This window comes from Alternaria burnsii (assembly GCF_013036055.1).
Source record: "Alternaria burnsii strain CBS107.38 chromosome Unknown 730, whole genome shotgun sequence".
Lineage (NCBI taxonomy): Eukaryota > Fungi > Ascomycota > Dothideomycetes > Pleosporales > Pleosporaceae > Alternaria > Alternaria burnsii.
The window spans coordinates 926,290-949,585 of record NW_024066110.1 but is presented as its reverse complement, the minus strand read 5'-3'; the positions used below and the strand labels follow the sequence as shown (position 1 = coordinate 949,585).

Sequence of the window (23,296 nt, the reverse complement as noted above, 5' to 3'; positions counted from 1 at the left end):
AAAGGCGACCAAACATCAACGGTTTGATAGGTCCGAGGCTGAGAGATGGATGTTTGGTGATTGAGTGTGGCATGACAGAACGTGGGTGTCGGCTTGACGCTGATGAGGTAAAAGGTGATGCGGCGTCGTCTATTGATGAACTGGGTGCACGGCGATCTTCCAGGCAACCAGCACTAGTGGCAGCAAGCATTCCTGCGCAACGATGGGGACAGACACTCCACAGAGCTATACAGAACAAGATGTAATGGTGCGTGTCGACCAACATTCAGGAAGAGGTCATGGGAGTATGACCCAGAGTGGTCCTGATGTTGACGTCCACCACAGTCGGCGTCTGCGCGCGTTCAAGCCGGCAGACGCCACCCGATATCGTTAGCGCGAGTCGTTGACCCACCGAAAAGTTCCTCGACTCGAAAAGCTCACGACACTTGTAACGACACGCGCATTGATCGCCTCCAACACTCACAATGGCCGCTGAAGTACAACTCCTACAGCCTTTGAAGCTGCCAAAGGGTCCCTCGACTCTCACGTCGGAGCAAAACTACTGGAACTCGTTCGCCTCAGAGCTGCGCCTCGACCCGTCGCAGCATTCGTCGCCCGTAACCCATATCTCGATACCGCCTTCTCAGCCCGCAAATGCGCTGTCTGCCGCCCAGGATCTTTTCGCCGTGACGACTGGATCCCGTGTTCAGATCTTCTCCTCTAAGAGCCGAAAGGTCGTCAAGACGATATCGCGCTTCGGCGTCGACGACATTGCGCATTCGGGAAACATACGGCGCGATGGCAGGATCTTGGTCGCAGGAGGCGACACTGGTGTCATACAGGCCTTTGATGTGAAGAGTAGGGCGATTTTGAAGACATGGAAGGAACACAAGCAGCCTGTCTGGGTGACACAGTGGAATCCAACCGACCTCACGGGTTTGATGAGTTGTTCCGACGATAGGACTGTGCGACTATGGGATCTGCCGAGTGAGAAGAGTGTGATGAAGTTTGATGGGCATCAGGATTACGTGCGCAGCGGTACATTCATGCCTGCGCAGAGTGGGCTACTTGTCTCCGGAAGTTACGATCAAACGGTACGACTCTGGGATTCGCGAGTGGGCGGAAAGGCGGTCATGGTATTCAAGCATGCCGCGCCCGTCGAGACCGTTCTACCCATGCCCTCTGGTACTGCTGTCCTCGCAGCAGCCGACAACGTGATCAGCGTGCTCGACATTGTAGCTGCGAAGCCGATTCAAATGTTGCGCAACCACCAGAAGACGGTTACCGCGCTCTCGTTGGCGAACAATGGCGAGCGTCTTCTCTCTGGTGCCCTTGATGGCCATGTCAAAGTTTTCGAAACAACTGGCTGGAATATAGTGGGAGGAATGAAGTACCCCTCTCCCGTTCTGTCGCTTAGCGTTATTCCGAACCAGAAGGAGGATCGGCACATCGCCGTGGGCATGCAGTCTGGCCTGCTCTCAATCAAGACCCATCTCTCAGGCGAGCAGAAGGTGCAGGTTCGTGAAAGGGAGAAGGAAATGAAAGCTCTCATGGAGGGCAAGATTGAGGAGTACGACAGGAGCAAGAAGCGGAAGCGCGGGAAGGGCTGGGAAAAGCGCATACGAGGCAAAGACTTCACAGGCGAAAGCGCAGATATAGTCATTGAAGGCAATGCGCGGGGAAAGATTACTGCTGGACAGCCTTGGGCGCATGCATTACGAAAGGGCATGTATTCGCAGGCGTTGGACATGGTACTTGAATCAAAGGTAAGCTCATGTTTCTCATCGACGTTCTGGCACACTGCTCACAATTCGTAGGATGCGAACGCGCGCAGTCAGTCTCTCACGCTCCTGACCGCTCTACGTCACCGCTCTACTCTTCGCACCGCCCTTAGCAATCGCGACTCGGTAACACTCCAGCCCATTCTCCGCTGGTGCATAAAGAACATATCCGACTATCGTATCACACGTCTGACGACAGACGTTGCCTTGGTAGTACTGGATCTTTATGCCGACCAACTAGGCAGAAGCGAAGAGGTCGACGATCTGATCATGGCGCTTATGCAACGTGTCAAAGTGACAGTTGAAGCAAGTCAAGATGCTTGGAAAGTGAGGGGTATGTTGGATATGCTCGTCAGCAGTGTGGGCGCAACAGAGGGTGTGGAAGCATGAGAATGACCAAAAGGTCTTTTGTTTGCATAGCGAAGGCGTTCAGGATCTCGTCACATGTTTCAAAAAGTTGAGAAGGGGAACCATGTATGTTATGTACCTGGGATGGATGGAGTGATGAATACCCGGATGAAGCGATTGGTATTGCTTTGGATGATGGGAACGTTATAATCTTGAATGGTATATTGTACAAGCCAGCTCTCTTACACGGGCCATATGCTATACACAGAATTCGTACATGCGTCTACCACAGACAGTATTGCCGCTGTGATGTCACGGGTCGGTCGGGTAGTGCAGTCCATAGCTTGCGGTTGTCGCGCTTCTTCTTGAGTTCATCCGAGATGCGCATCCGCGTCTTCTCTTCCTTGAGAAGTACGGAAAAGCCTATCAGATGGTGTCAGCGTGTGATGCGGCAAAGTGAGCTTGTAGCCAACTCACTGGTCGTCCGGTGCTTCAGCATGTTGATGGCACCCCGCGCCCTGAACTCAGGGGACTTCCAGCTCTCTCCGGGCCCCACCCATGCCTGATCAATGTAGATCTCACTGGGGTCGCGCACCACCTTCTTACTGCCATCCTTCAGTTGAATCGTCGTGTCTTTGAAGAAGGGCACTTTGACCTTGTTCGCTTCTACACTACCATGCTCTCGGGAGGTCTTGTAGTCCCAAGTATCCTTCGGCCTCCCCGCATCCGTAGCTTCTCTTTGCTTATTCCAACGAGACACAGCAGCCTCCTCGCCAGCTAGGCCCATGCCCCGGCCCGCAATGGCTTCATTTTGCGCAATCTCGAGGCCCTTGATGACGTCGCGAGCGATCTTCTTCTTGGAGAAGCGGAGTTGGACAAGGGCCTCTGATATGGTCTTTCCGGCGATCTGATTGACGACCTTCTGCAGCTTCTTGGTAGACGTAGGGAGGACTTGTGACTTGTACAGCGATTGGCGCTCGGTGCGGAGTAGCTTCGCAGCCTTTGTCATGCGGCCGTGGCGCTTGACACCGGAGATGATGAGTTTGCGTTCGAGGCGCTTGCGGGCTTTTTCATCAGGGTCGAGGGTCATGCTCATGAGCTTTCTGTCTTGCTGTGCCTTTGCTCGTTGCTCCCTCTGTCTGTATTTTGCCTTGAGATCGAGTTTCTCCTGCGGACTCAGGTCTTGCCGCCATCCGGGCATGTCGTTCTCGGGTGCGAAGAGCGACGTCGGGGTGACGGCAAAGTCTCCTGTGCGCTGTGCGGGGCGTGTCGGGCGTGCTGGCTCGGCCTTGTCGTTTGCGTCTGCCTCGTGCTCCTTCTCCTTCTTGCTAAGATAGTCTTCGAGGATGGGGTTGGTGAGGTCGTCGTCTTGGTTCTTGCGCCCGAAAGAGACGTTGCGCTGGGCGAGTGAAGGAAGCGATGTCGACGGCACCCAGCGAGTGTGCGGGCGGAAGACGGCGAGGGCTACTCGGTGTTAGTCGTAGAGTTTGTGGGGGAACAGGACAGGCGCACCCGACTGGCCCAGGCGCCGTGAGGGAATTCGAGCACTCATGCCGATGCTCAGCACGACGAAGCTGCGGCGTTGGTGATGCCAATGCGGTGGAGTTGACGGGAAATTCTGTGGTTGCGGCCAAAGGCTCCGCGCTTGCAGGGGTGGGGAGTCTCGGCAGATCTTCATGAACCAGACGCAGCGATCAGCTCGCAGAAGAAATGTGCAGGAGTCGTGTCGTCCCGCTCCTGTCCAGACCATCGTCGACGCTGTCCAGTTGGCCCTTCTTGACGCGCATCTGCTGACGCGCCCTACACCCTGCATTGCCCTCTCTACCTGCTCGCCCGGGAGTCCGCATCCAGCTGCTCCGAGTCGCGAAGTGCTCGCTCCATCATTACTTGATTAGTCGCAGGCCCAAGCTCGTCTGGTGCACCTAACCACCTTTTCTTCTAGGCCCAGTGTAGGCATTCTCATCCACGACGCCGACGAGGTCATCTCCCATCACATTCGCTCGCCCCATCGCCGCGCGCCGCCCACCGTCCTTTTCGCGCCCAACGCCCGCCCTCGTCCCATGCCACTCGCTACGAGGGATTCGATGCCGTCTAGTTCCCGCAGCTCGCGATTATAGAAGAGAAGATAGCAAGACGTCGAGTGCGCCTGTGGCGTCCGAAACGGCCGTCTAGTCTGAGCGCATACCGAACAACTGCACCAAACTGTACACAACACCCACCATGGATATCAACTCATTGCTGTCGCCGTCGGACTCGCCTGCGGGCACCCCAACGCCTCAGCCCGCCCCTACTATCCCGTCGCCGTCACTACTCCGATCCCCAGGCAAACGTACACGGCGCCAGATGCCCTCGCGAACACCCTCGGGTCTGAGTCAGCAGATCAGATCCTCTCCACAGCCGCCCCAGACGCTTCAGCAGCGTGTGCCATCTCCAGGCTACGCCCACATCGCGAACGGCGCAAGAGCAGTACACAGTTCAATCGGCACGCCGCAACAGATAGCATCCCCTCGCGACGCGCGCATGACTCCGCCGAATCCTATGTACCGGCAAACTTCGACACCGGGTATGGATACACTGGCAGGTAGGTACCCGCTTTCTTTGCTCCAGCGGCACAGCGCTGCAGTCAGCCCCAGTACGATGGAATTGCAGCGTCAGAGATGCTGGTAGAAAAAAGGACGTGGCGAGCGGCTGCGAAATGCCACTTCACAGGGCCTCTACTAACATCTTCCCAGACCTTGCCAGCATGCAACAACAACAAGCCGCGCGCCAGAACTCTGTAGTTCACCAACGGCCTGTCACGTAAGTTCATCATTCCTACCGAGTTAGTTTATATCTTGGCCCGCCCACGTCGTGAGACCGTGTCTGCACCTGCATATTTACAGGTAGCGCGCATTGTATTTTGTGGGGCGAGCAGTGACGTCCGGGTGTCGCGCTTGCCCGTGGTCACGGGTTTTGCCCGCTGCGCCAGCCTAGCTTTGTTACACAAACTCCACTACTAAACACTGACCATGTCCCAGCCTTCAACATCTTGGACAGAATCTTTCCGGTGAGTCTGTAGCCAGCATCATGTCCGAGGCTTCGCCGCGACCCCGCAACTTCATCACTCGCTCTTTGGACCAACAGCACATCGACTGGCTCAACCAACTGGACAAGACGCTGTTAGAAAATCCATTCGATTATTACAGCCATGTCTCGCTTGTCACTACGCTGCACCAGGGCCTCCAAAATCACCTTGCCTCGTTCGACGCGGACCCAAACGCATACGAGCTGGTGCAAACTCTGCGCGATGCCTACAAAACCATGTCTGACAAGTATCCGCTCGGTGAGCTGTTGTGGCATTACCGATTGAACGACGAGAAAACTCTGGCCAAGGACGTGGAGCAGCGTATGAGCGTGCTAGAATTGCACAAGCAAGCCACACAAGAGGAGCCTTACAGTGCAAAGCTTTGGGCAGCATACGGCGAGTATGTGAGCTACCTAGTCGCTTGCTCTTGGGATCAAATACCGCCAGAGGAGTGGTCTGAAGAGGAAAGGCTGATTGGTCGCGAGCTCTTCAAGCCTCAGTTACTACTGCACGCGCTACAAGAAGGTGCAGAGAGGGTCAAGTATAACCTTCAGGAAAGCAATCTTGTGTGGGACCGCTACCTACAAGTCCTGGAAGAAGATCTAGAGCGCGAAGGCTTCAGCCAAGAGAAGGCGAAACGAGTAGCCGCCATTTACAACGATCGCCTAGGTCAGCCACACGCAACATGGGCCAATACGCTCAGTAGATACTCGTCGTTCAACTCTCGCTACAATACGAGTCACTACGAGCAGGTGATGGACGAAGTGGTGAAGAACAACACACACATCAAACAGCAATATGCCAACCGCGAAGAATACGAGTTTAAACTTCTACAGGCCATCCAAGCGGGCGATCAAGCCGCCGAATACACCGCCATGACTCGCTATCTCAAATGGGAGAAGAGAACTATGGGCGTCTACAGCTTCCATCTTGTCAATGCACTCTATGAGCGAGCCACGCTTCGCTTCCCAGTCGATCCTTCAATATGGGAAGATCACGTCGAGTTTCTTATCTGGCAAGACAACCGATCGGTAGATCTGCTCAACGTCCTGGAGCGCGCGACCCGCCATTGTCCCTGGTCTGGATCACTCTGGTCCCACCGATTGCTAACGCTCGAATCGGAAAATAAACCATTCGAGGATCTTGAGCTTGTTAAACATACAGCTACTGGCTCTGGTCTCTTGGAACACACCGACTTGGATGAACTCATCAAGGTACAACTCGCCTGGTGTGGTTACTTACGGCGAAGAGCTTTTGACGACCCCAGAGCAACAGAAGATGATGTTGATGTAGCCGAGGTCGGAATCCGGTCTGCCCTAGAGTTTGTCCGAGAGGTTGGCATGAAGAAACATGGCAGGGAGTGGACGGACCCAAAGTACCGTCTTGAACGTGCTCACATGAAGTTTTGGCTCCAACGCGGTGAAATAGATCAAGCCCGTCAGATTCAGGAGTCCATCACACAGTACCAGGAAGACTCATACGACTTTTGGTATCGCTGCTACATCTTCGAGATGCTTCTGTGGGCGCCACATGCAACAAGGAACAACCAGAATGCAGGCCAGCCACTATTGCCACCGACTCAGGCTACCTCAATCTTGGAACGTGGCATGAAGCGCTTGCAAACGATCGATCACCCGGAGCTGCTTATCGACATGTACATCAGTCATTGCGAACAGCATGAGTCAGCGTTAAAAGTACGTAGCGCGACAATCGAGCGTCGACGAGCTGAGCGCATCGTATCTGTTCGGAGAGAGAAGGAACGAGCACTCGCGGCTGCTGCAGCTCCACCACAAGATACACCAGACAGCCAAGTTATGGAAAGCTCAGCAAAACGGAAACGGGAGGACGGCGATGAAGATGCGATGTTGAAGAAGAGCAAGACTGCGGGAATTGAAGAAGCTTCCCATTCCATCAACGGCCAGGCAAGAGGCGCGAGCGAAGCACCTTCGGAAGCTCGTTCTACTGGCCCGAAACGGGACCGCGAACACACGTCGGTCATCGTTAAGAAGTTACCACTCGATACCACACAAACTCGGATACGCCAATTCTTTACTGATGCGGGCACGGTCCGCAATTTAGTTATGAAAGAAGAGAAGGACAGTTTCACGGCTATCGTGGAATTTGAATCTCCCGAAGAAGCTGACTACGCTTTGAGTAAGGAGGCGAAAGGATTCGAAGGCCACAATATATCGATCGAGCGAGGCCAGAGCACGACGCTGTACGTTACGAACTACCCGGCGCATGCCGACGAAGCCTGGCTACGGAAGCTCTACAGCCCGTTTGGAGAGATCATCGGCATCCGCTTCCCATCGCTCAAGTTTGATGCCCACCGCCGGTTTTGCTACGTACAGTTCGCTTCAGCTGAACAGGCAGTTGCCGCATCACAACTGGATGGTACTGATGTCGAGGGCTTGAAGCTGACCTCGAAAATATCTGACCCCAACGCTAAGAAGAAACGTGATGGCGCTACTGCCGAGGGTCGTGAGGTCTATATATGGCATCTCAACTTCAAGGTCAAAGAGAGGGAAATCAGGGACGTTTTTTCCAAATTTGGCAAGATCGAGAGGACCAAGTGCCCAACCATCAGGTCTACCGGCAACAATCGTGGTTTCTGTTACGTCGTTTACGAGACTAAGGATAGCGCTGATGCTGCAGTGGCGGAGATGCATGAGAAGGAGTTCTGGGGCCTCAAGATCATGGTTGAGATCGCAAGTGATCGGCCTGCTACGAAGCCAAAGGTGCAGTCGACTTTAGAGAACCCGGAAAACTCAGCCGCTCGTGAAGTGACTCCCAGACAGAGCAACGCTGCTGCTGAAGCCACTGTCAAGCCTGCTTCTTTCATGGACCGGTCTATCGCGATCCTCAACTTACCCGATACCGTCCCCGACGTACGCATCAAGCCGCTTGTCGAGCAGTACGGCTTCAAGAAGATCAAGCTCGAACCTCACCATGGCGGTGCGATCATCGAATTCACGACTGTGGAGGGCGCCGGTAAGGCTCAATTCGCACTTGAGGGCAGGGACTTTGAGGGAAGGAAGCTTCGTATCGGAACAATTCACGACCTCAACAAGCAGAAGGGCGAGTGGAAGGCGAGCAACAGCTTTGTACAGCCGAACCGTGTCAATCGACCTACAGCTGCTCGTGGTGGACGAGGGCGTGGAAAACCTGGTCTTGGTCGGCCAACCATCCCCAAGGGTGCCACAACGACTAATGGCGAGCCGAAGAGTAACGCGGACTTTCGCGCGCAATTCTTGAAGGAGCCTACGAAGGAAGCAAACAGAGACAATGACAAAATGGAAGAGTAATGGCAGGGGATGGGAATACGGTCGCATATCAAGATCCAAACAGGACTTGATCGGTGTTTATCATGGAGCGGGTTTCAACTGCCTCTAGGGTTCTCTGCATACTTTGGCGTTGAGGATTGCTTTCTTACGGATCAAAGCCGATATGGTTGGCTTTCGATGTCCTCTTTCCTCTTAGTTTGGTGCTGCGCACCGTGTGTATGCAATATAATATAATGAGTGTCACAATACTCGCAAGAACAGCCTAGGTGCAGGTACAATTTGAGTGTGGATGTGAGTGAGGTAGAATACGTGGATATCATGCGCGGAGCTGAAATATCATCACCGTACACTGATGGATACCATCTAGACTATGGACAAGAGTGAAATGAACAGCAAGCTTGAGCGAGTGACGGTTTTGATTCATTCGTGTATGTCAACATGTCGCTATCATCCATTCAGGTCGAAGGCTTTCCGATAGACTAGTTGGAGAAAATGAGTGCATCTCCACCTCCACCTATCAAATCAAGCCACAGCAGAGGCAGCAGCGCCAATGACAGTCTTACCAGACATGGTCTCGAGACGTTTGAACCCACCATGCTGTTTAACACCCTCCTGCAGCTCCACCATCCTCTTCTGATCGCCAGTAGGGTCACCAGTTTCATCCTCAAGACCCCAAGCTAAGTACTCGTTCGTGTAGTTGGGCTTGAATGTGTTGTCCAACACACCAAGTCTCTTGCCGTAGCGGGTGACCTTGTCCCAGTCACGCTGGACATTCTGAAGATCGGGGCTAAAGTACGCGAAGCTGCGTTCAAAGATCTTACGGTTGGTCGGCGTATTCATAGTGGACTTGAAGCTGCAGAATTCCTCCCAGGCTTGGTCGGGAGACGCAAGAACGAAGTCAGTTGCGCGCTTGCACGCACGCAGAAAAGCACGTACTTTCTCTGGGTTGTGTTTGATAAAGTCGTTGTTTCCGATGTAGAGAATGCTGCAGAAGCAGCAGCAGCCGAGTTGTGCAAGCTCATCGATGCGGAGCATCTTCACTTCGTCGCGCGAGCGGTTCTGGCTAGCAAGCCACTCCTCAAGCTCAACCATCTGGACATTCTCGAGGCCTATGCCAGCATCGATTTCGCCAGTGATGATAGACCGTGTGACGTTCATGCCCACACGAATGGCTTGGTAGTCATCAGGTGACATACCGTAGTGCGCGGTGAGTTCATCGAGCTGGATTTTACCAAATTCTCCAACGTAGCCGATCTTCTTACCCTTGAGGGTTGTGAAGTCGGGGGTTATACCAGAAGAGGTCAAATACACAACACCGGTGAAGGGTTCGTTGAGCAGGGAACCGATTGACTGAACGGGGAAGCCACGAGCTGCGGCGGCGAGAGTATGGATCATGGCCTTGAAGCCAAGGTCGACCTTTCCAGATCCGATGATTTCCGTGACATCCTGATATGGTAAGTTCATGTTTTCGAAACGAGCAACATTGGCCGTACGCTTGGGTCGTTGGGCTCAAGAAGAGCGACCTTGACGCCTTCATCTTTGAAATATCCCTTGCTCTGGGCAAGATAGAGAGGAGCGTGGTATGGCGTAGCGTGCCTAATAACTGTCAGCATGCACCTCACTTGACTTAGATGCAAAGCGCACCAGTTGGTCAAGAAGGTAATCTTATCAGTCGACATCTTGACTTTGGTACAAATGCTGAGCTAGTCAGTACGCCAACATAGAGGGGAAAGGGTCATCAGGAAGCAGCAGTAGTCCTTCGCGCTGGAATTATCCAGATCAAGTTTAAACGGTATGATCTCAGAACAAGCAATCAATAACCAAGTCTCCTTGTGAGGAGTCTGGATCATCGAAGGCTTGAACACCCGCCATGCTTTGCTTCTGATGGTTGAGATGGGTACCTGATGATGCCATGTTGGGCACCTATTACTTGATCGTGACGAAATTCTCATATGCGAAGAGCAAGACCAGCGTGACCTTGCTGTGCTGGTTCGATGATAGCATCGTACCAAGTTGGTTTCGTGTCAGGGAGAGGTGTTGTAGTTCGGTTTTTGAGACAAAAGAGCAACAGAGGCGGCGACTGAAATTCACCATTTCTACCGGATACTTATAGTTCTGCTCCTCTCCTATCTGTTGAGAAGCAAGGTGGGTAAATTGCTCACTGCAGATGCATGGTGACGGGAGATAGCGGGGCAATGAGGGGTACACTTCCCGAGCACGTCAACACACCTCACAGAACCAAAACACACGCCTCCCCCATGCAAGACCAAACATCTTTATACCTGTTTCTATTCACTCAAATATATCCCTGAATTGTTCGAAAGTTGCAGTGCTAACACAGGCAGTCAATTTGGCCATATAAAACCATTTCCTTTAGGAACGTCCAATAGAACTAACTTTCTTAAGCGAACGGCATGCTTTATCGAGACACCCGGATGTAGTCGAATTGGATGCGTACGAAGAGTTTTGCGTCTAGCGGCACGCTATACATGCCTTGTCAAAGGATAATCAAGGATACAGACGGTGTACAAGACCTTGGTAATGACGATAGTCAGTATTGAAACATGCAACCAATGTCTCGTACAGTTGAGAGTGTGGGACGTGAAATGCAAAGAAGCGCGTTTGCGGGATAGCGGGGGGGTTATCAACGATTCGAAGCTTTCGACCATGATCTAAAGCAGTTTGCGGCAATTTGGACTGGTCAGAGATCACAACACCTTTAACCTCTCTTCCAACCAAGCCTCTAAACCTCGCCACATTGTACTTTCTCGCTCTCTGTGCTCCAAGTCTTTGCAAAATCGGCCCAATGCCTGGCACCTCTGCTTGACCCAAATTCTTTTCTCCTCTTCATGGCCACCGCTCAGCTCCCCAATGATAGCATGCGCAATCTTCGCCTCACAGACAGGACACAAAAACGGGGGCTGTCTTACGTCTTCCCTAATACTACCCGTCCCCTGCATATTACATGCATAATACACACAATGCGCGATGCCGAAACAATGACCTAATTCATGCGACACCGTTCGCGCAAGCCGTGAGAACCATAGCGCCTGGACTTCTTGCACCGGAGAGACAGGCTTGTATGCTGAGGCTAAGGCGACCGCAGCTGCCATTGCACTGTTCTTACTTAGGTCTTTTTGTTTCTTTGTTGCTGGCTTTGCTTCTACGTCTTCCGTAGCACACAAGTCATCTACAAATGTTTTGCAATGACTCCACGGCCACATATGATTTCTATCAATCTGCTCTCCTTGTCGTTTGTCCAGCATCGGGCTATACCGTGCAGTCTGAACAACAGCCACTCTACTTCCTCCATATGCTCTGCCACAACAAAAGTCATCATCTTCAGACTCGTAGATGTCATGATCGACCAAGATAACCAGAGCATAGGCGTCAACAGGGAGGATCGATATAGCCACATCAAGAATATCGTCTAGGTTGAGTTGAGCGGGAAAAGCAGAATCTGGCGGGGGGCGGACGCGGATCCTCGTACATCGATCTTCGCTATCGAGAAGACCAACATACTTTGGCAGTGCGGCACTTCGGTAACGGCTGGAGGGTTTGGAACTAGAACCCCATTGTGTCCAGGTCAAGGGCGTGGGTAGGAGGCGAACGGGCATATTGTGGTAGAAGGCGGCAAGGTAATCAACGGAGAGGTCTGCAGATGGAGGTGGCTCTGCTTCTTGTCGATCCTCTGATGCTCCAAGACCAGTTGGTATTACCCAGTCTCTCATGAATTCCACCTTCTTACTGATCTTGGGTACTTGTGCCACATATAGTGTATCCCTTCCAGTTGTCGATAATAGTCTATTCCTGGTTTCCGCATTCAGCCACTCTTTGGTAGTTTGAGGCTCACTGTCCGGATCGTAGTTCAGATCATCATGCGGTAGAACAAGAGGACCGGGAAAGGTTCCTATCGAGTAATCCTTGCCCTTCTTCGGTGCTCGCCCAGATGTCGTTTCTGCTGCTGCACGTGCCGCGGCATCTGGTTGTTCATATCCTGCTAATTCTGCAAAGGGTGAGGGCTCCAAATGCAGGATGGCATGTTTACATGTCATAGTGAGTGTCGGATGTTATGAACGGAGGGGAGCAAAAAGGAGCTGAGAAAGGGATAGAAGATGTTGCCTAAGAGGGGGCTGAATGTCGCGAACGCTAGTCCGACACAGGCAAGGTTCGCGATTCATGTCTGTACCAAGCTGCTCATCGATGCGCCCTACTCCTGCTGTCTTTTCGTCATGTGCAGTCCATTCATTCTATTCCTTGTGCGCATCCAATCGGCACATCTACCACAGCCGATCATTTCTGCCCCAGTATAGCAAGCTCCCTCCAATCGCCAAGCTGTTGAAAACACCAACGTAATGACCTGCAATCTTGTCTTTTGTTCCATACGCGCTGACAATTACCGAATCCGCGACAGTTGCAACTAATCCTGCCATTACTGCGACACCTAAACTCCTCCTGTCTCGCAGCACCAGCCCGAAAACTGCCAGAAGAACGCCATTTTGAACATTGCGTGCTGCTATAGCCGCGATCAGAGCTTGTTTTGTCTTCTGATCTTCTTCGTACGTGTTTTGATTGTTGCTGGAACGTTTTGCGGATGCAGGTGACGTGTCGGACTCGCGTGAAATGGGCAGACCGTAGCCATCTGCGAAGAAGGAAGGATCACGTAGGCCTATTATACCAAACGGCACAATTTCGAGGGTTGCGATGAAAAGCGCAAGACATTCTGCTGGTGGAGGTAGGTGGTGGAAGAGGTTGCGGACTTGGGTCGTCATGGTAGGCAATCGAGTTGATAACCACGATAGTTTTGCTTAAAGTAGTACCACTGCAGAGCTTTGGATGCGAAAAGAGACATGATGCGGTCTTATAGACGTAGTCGAATCAATGCAGGAGACACGTACAGTAGGTGTAAGTAGACCTCCTTCAACTTCTATTGGCTAACATAGTTCGGACTTCGGATGCGGGGATCGCAGGGCTGAAATCGTCGCCCTTTCCCCAACCAGCTTTCGAATCCAATACTCATTGCATCTTATGCATCTTTTCAAGAGAAACAAAAGGCGAGTAATGCTCCCATCTCTATTAGTGTGTCGTAACAAAGGCCTGCTGATGTATGACTACAGCGAGGACGCGTCCGTTGATGACTGCTACGTTATCCCTTAGGTACGGCAAGCGCATCAGAACATTGCCATCACATATGCAGACTCCAAAGATGTACCCGTGGGCCCAAAGACAATAAACTTTCTGGAACGAGATAGTAGACAGGCATATCAGGGTCCTTTGAGACAACCTTGGAAGGATATCACCTTACTGGAAAGATAGCCTTGGATTGCAGCCAGTAGTTCACACCGCAGGTGGCATGTGTACAGTAGTACTCTGTCCTTCAGTAGAAGCTAGAAGTCTGATCGGATTCAGAGATCCTTTGAGACTGAGCCATGTCGTAACCCTGACTGGGTAGTCACATGGCAGCTGCGTCTCTCCATTTTGTCGTCATATTAGAAAACTGTCATCTAAGATGACAGTGTAGGCACCCGCATCGTTGCCGTACTTTGTCTATGAAAGGTAGCGATTGGTGAATGTGGTGCAATGTGCATCTGCTTGTCTAGTGAAACTCAGGTGGGCTTCTGAAGGTTTGATCACCCCTACTCTCTAAGGGATCTTGTTCGTGTGGCGCACTTTCCTTCCCTTCACTCGCCTCGACGCCACGAAAAAGTCGAAGTCGCACACTTCTACATTTACACGTACTCCAATTTTGCTAGTCGCACGCTTCCCAATACATGAACAGTCTCCCCTCTTCTTCTCACGCTCCACAGACACTCGCTTCTCAACTCTTCTGTTAGGGCCCACACTTCGTCAACGCCAGAGCAGCCCCGCGACTCTCGTCACTTGTGCCTTGTTTTGACAATCTAACTTTCAGAAAGCCATCTTTGCTCTCTCACCTGTCTGACAACACTTGTGAACTACAGTTCAACGACCCCCCTCCTTCCACCCCCGAGCGAACGCGAAAGATGACGACAGCTCCTTCCTTCTGGGCTGCTGGCAATAACAAGATCAAGTCTGCCGAGTCTCCGAATCCTAAAATTGCAGAGGCGCCACCGAAGCCCAAACCAGGCCCTCAGCAGAAGAAGGGTTTCGTGCTCAAGGGCATTTCCAATGGGCACATCACAAGTGACTTCTCTGCAAAGCCCGCTGTAGTCACCGATAGCAGAAAGGCCGACTGGGCTGATGATGACGACGACAATAGCTTCATCGCGGAGTTTATGAGCCAGGACCCGAAGGTCGCCGCACTCGAGACCACCGTCGCTCTGAAACAGGAGCGCGTGAAAGAACTAGAGGCGGTGGTAATCACGAAGACTCTTCGAGTTGCAGAGTTGGAAGGTGCGGTTCAAGATAAGGACCATCATATTAGTGACCTAGACGCGGAGGTCCAAGAGAAGGACAGCAAGATCAGATTACTCAAGAAAGAGAACAGCGATCGACTCCTTCAGAACCAAAAGCTTCTGTGCGAGGCTGACGAGAAGGACAGTCAGATCAGGAAGCTGGAAGTTGAGCTGAAGAAGAAGGCTGTGACCGTTCGCAGCCTTGAGCAGGAGTCAGCTGCGCTTGTCCCTGTGCCAACAAACGATGCTGAGTCGATCACCGAAGACGAACTTGAGGACAGAGAATTAGAAATCACCAAGACAGATGAGACTGAAGGCATTACTGAGGCGGAAAACGAAGTCGATGAGACCTTCTCTGAGGCTTCGGATAGTTTCGAGATCGTTGATCCCCCCAGGGATGAGGAGACTAGAAAGATCAAGGAGCAGGAGACTGAAGCGACCACTACTGGAGAGTCCGTTGACACTGTTTCAACGAAGAAGAGTTGTGGCCCTTCGTTCGGCGACTCTGAATTCCCGACATTCGTGACGAAGAACATGCTGAAAATCGTTCCGCCAGCCCCGAAGCCCAAGACCTTGACCTTTCCTATAGATATGTCTAAGTATGGGAAGAAGTCCACCGCACCACCTATCACGAAGAGTGTACGTCCATCATCAACTATGATCGAGAAGAACGGTCACACGACACCCTGGGGCCAATCTTCCAAGCAGGCACGCGACAAGACCGGCGCCATGCCCGAGTTCAACTACTCGGCTGACATCCGTCACATGCCGCACAGCAAGCGCATGCTCTTTGGCAACGGTCCTGAAGTTGTTGTTAAGCTCGGTGATGTCAAGCTGGCTACTGTCACCAAGTACGTCTTGATGCAGTGCTCGTTCAAGGCTCTTGAGTACTTCACCAGACTACCTGAAGCCACCTCCTGGATCCTTCCCGCCGACTCGATGGACGTAGACTCTGCAAGGGCGCACCTCAATTGGATGGATGAGATGACCTACCAGAGCAGGATCTACTCTTTGAAGTTCCAGACTGAGCATGTCCATGACAAGAAGAACCTCAAGATTTGCCACGCTGCCCGTGTTCTAGGACTCAACAACATGTACGTTGCCCAGTTCACTAAGCAGTTCTGTGACCGTATCCGCGCTGAGGATGTATCGCCCGAGTTCATGGATCTTGTCTGCCAATTAGCTTACCCGGAGAATGACCCAATCTTTGACTGTCTAGCCAACAACTTGGTTAATCGAAAGAAGGTTGGGAATGACAAGGGCGCGGCAGAATTGGAGAAGCTGGTAGCCAAGCACGCACTTCTAAAACACAAGGTCGAGAAGATCGAAAAGCGTTTGACTGGTCGTCCACGCAAAACTTGGATGTCTCCCGAAGGCAGTGCGCGCTGTGGTAGTCACGACCGCAGCAGCAGAAAGGGCCGCAAAGGTGGTGACGTCGGAAAGTCTTTGCCGAATGTTGTACAGCCTGCGCCTGGCAACGAGCCGATTGCCCCAGCGGCTGAGGAGGCGCTATTCACCATCCTCCAGTAGACTAACACTGTGGTATGACACCATACTTCCGAGGGATGGCTGGAGCATGCTAGAAAAGAGAAGACGGTCTAATGACTTTCACGACGTTGGTACAGTCCAAATGCGTTCGAGCGGGAGCTTTGTCCAGGTTGTAGGTCTTTGTATCTACAGCAAAAATGGAGATATAGATCGACAACTTGTTTCATTGATAGAGTGGTATACATCTCTGGACATTTGAGGTCTGGAGACATGTTCGACGCAATCGACGAGTGTCAGGTAGCATAGTTTATAATGCCATCGATGAAATCAACAAACACCTCACATGTACAACTGAATCATCAGGAAGAGTCTGTGGAAGCGTTTGGTTGGGAGTCTGCTTTTTTTTTGCCAGCCTTTCGCAATCAGACGGATGCATCTAGCATCTACATTCCACACCTTTTCGACTGACACATAGATACTTGACACCCTTGTACGGAGTTACACCACTACCCAGACCTTTACTCTTTCTTTGGTCCACGTTCAAGCTCTCCACGCGTATTCCACTCGGCAACCAACCTTTGACGGAAAAGCTGATGGTCGCACAGCTTGGCATGAGTACTTTGTTTGCCTGCTTGATCTTGGCGTCACTATCCGGCCTCGGCGCGTTAGAAGACGAGGCCGCAGGCAAAGATATCTGTGTATTCTGGTCGTCATCATAATCGTATGTTGATGTTGCAAACGAAACCGGTCCACTGGCATCCAAAGCATCCTCCGCAGATGGGTCATCCTGGCCAACAACAGTCCCACGTAGCGTGGCTGTGGCTCCAATTCCTCCGCCCCGGTCTTGAGACATGAGGCTGCTTATCTCACGGCTACTTATACGCCATTCTATTGCCCTGTCGCCAGGGGCGTAGCCTGCATCTCCTGTTCCGCGTGCGAGACGAAGATCAGAGACGTTTCTGACAGACGCTGGAAGAGGAATGTGAATGGTCATTTCCTCGATAGCAGGAGCAGACGTCGTTCCTGTGGAGGATGTGCGGCTCAGGCTAGCCTTTGCGGCGCTGGGCTGAGAGGGTTTGTTTCCGCTGAAGCGTGGGTTGAGTTGGAGTTTGACCTCGAAGTCTGTGCCGCTTGGCCCAAGGGAGGGGGTAACGGATACTGTAGCAGGTATGTTGAGTTTTGGATTCGCATTCTTGGCGCTCTTCTCGGTAGAAAAGGCATCCAATGCTGCGGAACCTAGTAGATCGACTTCGTATCCAGCGAGCACGAAGCGACCATCTGGCGGGACGAATGACAGTTCACCCGGTCTCGCTTTCCATTGATTGAGCCTGACGCAAGGGTGGAAAACGGGGAGCGAGACAGCATTTTGTATGCCACCTGCGCATCCCAAGTGTAGTATGAGATCTGGAATTCCCGAGACCTTGGCAGTGAAAGCGATGGTACCATTTGCCACTGCAGCCAAAGGACGGCCAGATGGCGACATGGTGACTTGGAGTGTTTCCACAATGTCCACATACATCTCATTACTCGTGTGCCTGACATTGGCCCTTCTCCACGGTACCGGTGAGCCTGTCTGACTTGAGGCTGGCGAGGGACCCAATCGCGGACTCGGTCTTCCACCCCCTAGACCAAATGCTCCAGCAGAAGATGGTGTGAGCGAGCTTGGTGTTGAAGATGGCAATCCAACCCCTCCTAGAAGGCTCTTGAGTAGATTCGGAGCTTCGACGACGTCTCTCAGTGCGTTGGGCTCTGTGTTGGCGATGATGCCGCCATCGACCATCTCACTAAGTAGTTGTGCGACGACATCATAGTTTCCTTCGATCTTGCTCGCTAGCAGTGGCGAACCCAGGAAGTCCTCAAGTACGTCGGTGAGGCGGTGGAGGAGGGTGAGAACGGCCAGAGGGTCGGTATCAGCTGATGCCGGGCACAGGAACAGAAGCTGGTCTTGTATTATGCTGTATAGCAGCGTCGGTGGGTTGGTGTTGGGCAGGTATATTAGCGGGGGTCTTGGGGCGGGATGCGCGAGGTAGAGAGGCAGTAGGACAGAAGATGGCGGTGGGCGATTGAGGTACGTGTGTTCGAGGAGCGGGGTGCTAGCGACATTAGCGATGAAACACGTGATGACTGCAGCAGCGTGATCCTACTTGTGCTCATCGAAGATGTAGAGAGCTTCTATTGCGCTCATGGTGTGAGGGTGTCAGCTGCGAGCCATGCGCGTGCGAGGACGTGAGGTTCGCGTCGTGGGGCAGTTTTGGCGGGGAGCTTCCGGGGCTAGACGATCCCTGCATGGCGGCGGCTAGAGCCATGTCGTCCAAACTTGTCGTCGCAAGGCCTTTATACGATACAGTCAGGGTCTTGGTTACATCTCTAGGACACGTCTCGGCAGTGACGGCAATGGCACTGCAACCGCCATCTCCTCCGACCTTTCAAGAAGCCCTCAAGAATGACAGAGCGCAATTCGAGGATTGCACGCCCTGCCGCATAGTTGGTACTGCCCTCTCTCGTCGATAGGAGCTACCTGACCCAGTATTAATACACACACACACAGGAAGCGCAACCTTCCTTGGCCTCGGCGCCTTTACCTATGTCTCGGGTCATTCGCAAATCAAGGCCAATGAAGCGGCGATACGAGCCAGCAAAAGCATGTTCGGCATGAGGAGCAGAGGTATCGCTATAACGGGGACAAGCGCTGTCATGGTGGGCCTGGGAGTCTATCGGTGGTTCTCATGACAGGACGACTGCAGCATGAACTAGATGAGGCACAGCATGTAACGTGTTGGAATTCCACAGAACAAAAAGAGAACTGAGGACCTAGAACAATATTATTGATACCGTCTCCTTCACAAAAAAAAAAGCTCTCTCTTGCTATCTACTTGCACACCACTAAATGATGTCCCGCCCCATAGAAAAGGAAAAGAAAGGTATATAGATCCAAAAGCAATGAACACCACAGGATGCGTCTATTAAGCCTCGCCCAATGCGTATGAAAAATGATGCACTAGCCCTATATGCGCCGTCTGGGGTATGATGCAGGTAGTCGTGATTCGTCGAAGCGTCGTTGGTGTCTTGCGTGCTATGACATGCGTCCGCGCTTGGGTCCGCCGCCTGACGAGCCGTCTCGTCGGTCATTGGAGCCATCGACGTTGAAGAAGTCGTTCATCAGTCGTCTCTTTTGGCCTGCGCCTGTGCCTAGCTGGAAGAGGTTCTGAGCGGCGGATCGTTGGAGGTTCCGGGTCGACGAGCGGTTCGAGGGACGGCGGGGCGCAGAGAAGGCACGGCGAGCGGCAGCTGACATGTCGGCCGAGGCGGTTTCGTTTGGTGGTTCGGACGGGAAGGCTTGGGCGGCAGAGAATTCGAAGACGTGGTGTAGTGGCGACATGTCAGCCTCTGTGGTGGAGGCTTCCATGTGAAGGGGAGCCGCCGAGTCGCATCGTTGCTCGGTAGCCGTTGGCGGGTCCAGCGTGCGGTCCATGATGGGCGAGGAGCTCCTGGCACGGTTGCTGTCGAGGTACTCTTCGTCGCTGTCGCTGCTCGACTGCTTGGGCAGGCTTCCATCCAGCCGCTCCGTCGCCCACTGCCGTATCCGCCAGCCCTCTCCGTCGCCCAGGCCCATCTTCTCCTTGTCCAGAAACGCGAGCAGGTCGTCGAGAGCTTCTTGGTAGCCGTCGGTGCGCGCCCTGTCGACGTCGGCAAGCGCCGACTTGTATAGGTTGGTGACGTTCAACGCCGCGGTCCGGAACGACTGGTGCACATCGGGCTGCCGTCTTGTCTTGGGCAGTGACTTGTTGAGGCTGCGCATCGAATCCATGGCGTCTTCAGCACACGCACGCGAATGCAGCCGCGATGGAGAATGCAAAGTACGAGAGAGTGAAGTGGTGCGGGAACAAAGACAGACGACGAGGCTGTTTACTTGCACGAAGCGTCGCTTCCGTCGTTGTAGCTGAGGTCGTGGGCCGCTGCGGGGGGCCAGCGCTGTCATGATTCTTACCAGTGGTTCCTGGCCCGTGCGCTCATTGCATGTGCCACCTCACATCACATCACATCTGTCCATCGCTCTCCATCACCATGTCGTTATGACTTCACAGTTAGAACGTCTCCCTGTGGAGCTGTTCGAGCTCGTTGCTGCCAGTCTAGAACTACTGTCCTGCAAGAACCTCCGTCAGACTTCCCAGAGGCTGCGTTTCCTCATTCATCCACTCTTTGTAGAATGCGCCTTCTCCCGACTAAAGACTACTCTCGGCTCACCCTCGCTGAGTCGTCTCGTCAGTGTTTCACGGTGTGAAAATCTTCGGGGTGCTGTCAAAGTCCTGCAGATCCAACTTCTGACCTCCAGTGACTATCACACGCTCACTGCCATCAGCCGCGTGGGCAGATTCCCTCCACCCAAACGATTTCCTAGGGTGCCTGGTATCCAAGACAGACATGTCCACGACGAGGCAACTACGTTGAAATATGTTCTGGAAAGCAAATATCCGACACGGCTCTACGATAGCCTTGTCAAAGCGTTGCGAGGCTTCACCAACTTGGAGGCTGTTCACTTTTATCCGAGAAATGACCAGCCGGCTGCATGCCGCCGCCTCATCTCAGAAGACGACCGCTTGTTTCGTAGCAGGTGCTTCCAAGTTGTCGTCGATGCTATCGTCCAGGCCCATGTTCGTCTGCTCGAATTTCGCATGGCTAAATGCAGACGTGGAACCGCTCTACACAAAGAAGCCACCCTACCATTTTCGGTGCTCAATGTACCCGCACAATCTCTTCATGCGTTGTGTCATCGCTTTTCGCATCTCCACACTCTCACAATCTCTGTCTTGACCGTCTACGACGACGTTTCTCAGGTACCTGGCTGGCAGAAATTGATCGCAAGCATTGTTGCCACAGCACCAAAGCTGAGAAACCTGACTTTGAGTCTAGACCGCAGTGCTTATGTCGCATCTGCATTCCGAAGCTTAGCCTCTTCCTGCACATGTCCCAATCTCCAAGTGTTCCAACTCATGTTCTGCGCGTTGCACGCAGACGATCTAGCTTCCATGATCAGCAGTCATTCAGCCACGCTACGACGAGCCCTCTTCTCTGATCTTCGTCTCGTTACCGGTACTTGGTCGTCGATATTACACGCTCTAAAAGAATGCAAAAAGCTTGAACATCTACGGCTGAGCTCGTTGTCTGAAGAAAACCACCCAATTCAACGCTTAGACGTACGACGGGAGAATCGTGACATGGCCGGTATGTTGGAAGAAATCATCGCCATTTATGATACCCCAGCAGATACTCTAGCCCCTGAGAACAGCAGCTCCGTTGGTCCCCATCATGTCGTGGACTTGTCGGTCAACCTGCGCGAACGGCTCAATACCACGGTACCCAGTGGATGAACAATTCATCTATGATTGCCAGCGCACACTCTATCACTTGCTCTTTGTTGTTTGTCAAGACGTGATTGAGAATATCAACCGAGGGATTCACGGTGTTATTCAGTCAAAGGCCGATCTTCGTCTATTCTTCAACAACTTCAGGCCAATTCCGTGGACGTCACCAAGTGAGACCCGCTGATATGCCTATCGCTCCATCGTTGAGTGCTTATCGACTTTACCATTTACGACCGTCATGTGGGCTCGGCTCCTCTCTTCGCTCCGATGACCCAAATTTCTTGGCACATCTGGGAACGAGTTGTTGAAGAAGACCGTCGAGACCATGGAGAGAGAGATAGGTTCCAAGATCGAAGATATCGAGAGAGCTCATGTGATTAGAGACGCCAGAGAGACGAATGTCGAAACAAGCATCATCAAAGTAGACACGAGCGATTGGCAGATTTTCCTGTCGCAAATGGAGGCGGAGCACCCCCCCCCCCAAAAGATAGAAGATAGCTCACGGAGTGGACAGTGCGTAGTAAGAAGATAGCTGGAATGGACACTGAGCTGGTTTATATGACACGGATACTTTGCACAGGCCACTTGGCATAAGACTGAGGGTTAAGCTCCGAACATCTGAGTTCATTTTCAATCGTCTTCGTGGGCTGACATTTAAGCCTGACAGGCAATGCGATGGTGTCAATCATCCTTGGATGACTGTACGTGCATATTTCACGATGATCTCGACCAATGAACACTAGAAAAAGAAGCATAGAGCAACTTGACAATTCACACATGCAGCGTGACTTTCCATGTCTTTCAAAGACACCGCACACGCAAAATGGCAATCTCCTTTCGAACAGTTCACTCCACATCTTCTCCACTCGTTCAATAAGTTGAGAACCGGTGAATTTCGACAGACTAATGCAAAATGCTACAGATATGGCTATTCTCCACAACGCCACTGCAACGACGCGAAAGCTTGATTTGACACGGATCTGCATCGCTTCCATAATTCCGTCCAGTCACGCATGCATGCTAGATTCAGCGATTGCCTGCATTGCATCGGAGAGTGGGTAGTGGGGTAGCGCTGACCGGAACACCAAGGCGTTGCCGGCGCCGCATCTGGCCTGCATCTGGCCTGCATCTGGCCTGCATCTGGCTGGTGTCTGCGCAGGTGGCACAGTACCAAGCTCTGGGGAACCAGCTACTCGATTTCCTGGGTCTGGTTATATTGCTTTGCATGAAGGGTTAGGGTCTGCATCACGCCATGTACTTGCTGTTTGAAACGTCAGTCTAATTAAGGAAGCATGAACAGCGGACCCTGACATCTTGGAAACCATTGAAACTTTCATGGAATCTCATGCCTAGACGGCGACAACCCTCAGTCTTGACCTCGCCCATGCACAGTCTCACCACACTCACACGACACGACAAAATCAAGTCGGCTCTCCATGCTGAGGTCCGAGCAAACTCTGCGACTGCTGTGCTGCTTCTGGAAACGAGTTGTGGATCATCCCTGCGTCGATGCTGTCGATCTCACGTCGGGCATTTTGACCTCCGACAGCAACTCAGCAAACAGTCAAGATCAGCGTTCCACGACCGCCAAAGTTCAAGCCACTTGTCAGCGCGA

General features: G+C 52.5%; 10 protein-coding genes across 10 annotated transcripts; 6 read left to right on the top strand and 4 right to left on the bottom strand.

Annotated features, from left to right (window-relative positions):
* Positions 1-464: 464 nt before the first annotated feature.
* On the top strand, positions 465-2,150 carry GT037_003731 (u3 small nucleolar rna-associated protein 15-like; the record flags this gene model as incomplete). Its single annotated transcript, XM_038928778.1, has 2 exons — positions 465-1,745; positions 1,797-2,150. The coding sequence occupies 2 exons, from the start codon at positions 465-467 to the stop codon at positions 2,148-2,150; spliced, it is 1,635 nt and encodes a 544-aa protein (XP_038788485.1).
* A 241-nt stretch (positions 2,151-2,391) lies between these two features.
* Positions 2,392-3,660, bottom strand: GT037_003730 (ribosomal protein l22; the record flags this gene model as incomplete). The annotated part of the gene is made up of 3 exons (XM_038928777.1): positions 2,392-2,531; positions 2,586-3,572; positions 3,621-3,660. The coding sequence occupies 3 exons, from the start codon at positions 3,658-3,660 to the stop codon at positions 2,392-2,394; spliced, it is 1,167 nt and encodes a 388-aa protein (XP_038788484.1).
* Positions 3,661-4,328: 668 nt separating this feature from the next.
* Positions 4,329-8,477, top strand: GT037_003729 (putative rna-binding; the record flags this gene model as incomplete). Its single annotated transcript, XM_038928776.1, has 3 exons — positions 4,329-4,689; positions 4,841-4,907; positions 5,126-8,477. 3 exons carry the CDS (start codon positions 4,329-4,331, stop codon positions 8,475-8,477), a joined length of 3,780 nt encoding a protein of 1,259 aa, XP_038788483.1.
* Positions 8,478-8,978: 501 nt separating this feature from the next.
* Positions 8,979-13,228, bottom strand: GT037_003728 (thiamine biosynthesis protein nmt-1; the record flags this gene model as incomplete). The annotated part of the gene is made up of 5 exons (XM_038928775.1): positions 8,979-9,902; positions 9,950-10,052; positions 10,101-10,154; positions 11,733-12,462; positions 12,817-13,228. 5 exons carry the CDS (start codon positions 13,226-13,228, stop codon positions 8,979-8,981), a joined length of 2,223 nt encoding a protein of 740 aa, XP_038788482.1.
* A 1,230-nt stretch (positions 13,229-14,458) lies between these two features.
* Positions 14,459-16,360, top strand: GT037_003727 (uncharacterized protein; the record flags this gene model as incomplete). The annotated part of the gene is made up of 1 exon (XM_038928774.1): positions 14,459-16,360. One exon carries the CDS (start codon positions 14,459-14,461, stop codon positions 16,358-16,360), a length of 1,902 nt encoding a protein of 633 aa, XP_038788481.1.
* Positions 16,361-16,754: 394 nt separating this feature from the next.
* GT037_003726 (adaptor protein complex 3 mu3a) lies at positions 16,755-18,503 on the bottom strand (the record flags this gene model as incomplete). Its single annotated transcript, XM_038928773.1, has 2 exons — positions 16,755-18,411; positions 18,463-18,503. 2 exons carry the CDS (start codon positions 18,501-18,503, stop codon positions 16,755-16,757), a joined length of 1,698 nt encoding a protein of 565 aa, XP_038788480.1.
* A 209-nt stretch (positions 18,504-18,712) lies between these two features.
* On the top strand, positions 18,713-19,048 carry GT037_003725 (uncharacterized protein; the record flags this gene model as incomplete). The annotated part of the gene is made up of 2 exons (XM_038928772.1): positions 18,713-18,806; positions 18,867-19,048. The coding sequence occupies 2 exons, from the start codon at positions 18,713-18,715 to the stop codon at positions 19,046-19,048; spliced, it is 276 nt and encodes a 91-aa protein (XP_038788479.1).
* Positions 19,049-19,391: 343 nt separating this feature from the next.
* On the bottom strand, positions 19,392-20,126 carry GT037_003724 (uncharacterized protein; the record flags this gene model as incomplete). The annotated part of the gene is made up of 1 exon (XM_038928771.1): positions 19,392-20,126. The coding sequence occupies one exon, from the start codon at positions 20,124-20,126 to the stop codon at positions 19,392-19,394; it is 735 nt and encodes a 244-aa protein (XP_038788478.1).
* Positions 20,127-20,391: 265 nt separating this feature from the next.
* On the top strand, positions 20,392-21,687 carry GT037_003723 (uncharacterized protein; the record flags this gene model as incomplete). The annotated part of the gene is made up of 1 exon (XM_038928770.1): positions 20,392-21,687. The coding sequence occupies one exon, from the start codon at positions 20,392-20,394 to the stop codon at positions 21,685-21,687; it is 1,296 nt and encodes a 431-aa protein (XP_038788477.1).
* Positions 21,688-22,006: 319 nt separating this feature from the next.
* GT037_003722 (uncharacterized protein) lies at positions 22,007-22,213 on the top strand (the record flags this gene model as incomplete). Its single annotated transcript, XM_038928769.1, has 1 exon — positions 22,007-22,213. One exon carries the CDS (start codon positions 22,007-22,009, stop codon positions 22,211-22,213), a length of 207 nt encoding a protein of 68 aa, XP_038788476.1.
* Positions 22,214-23,296: the final 1,083 nt, after the last annotated feature.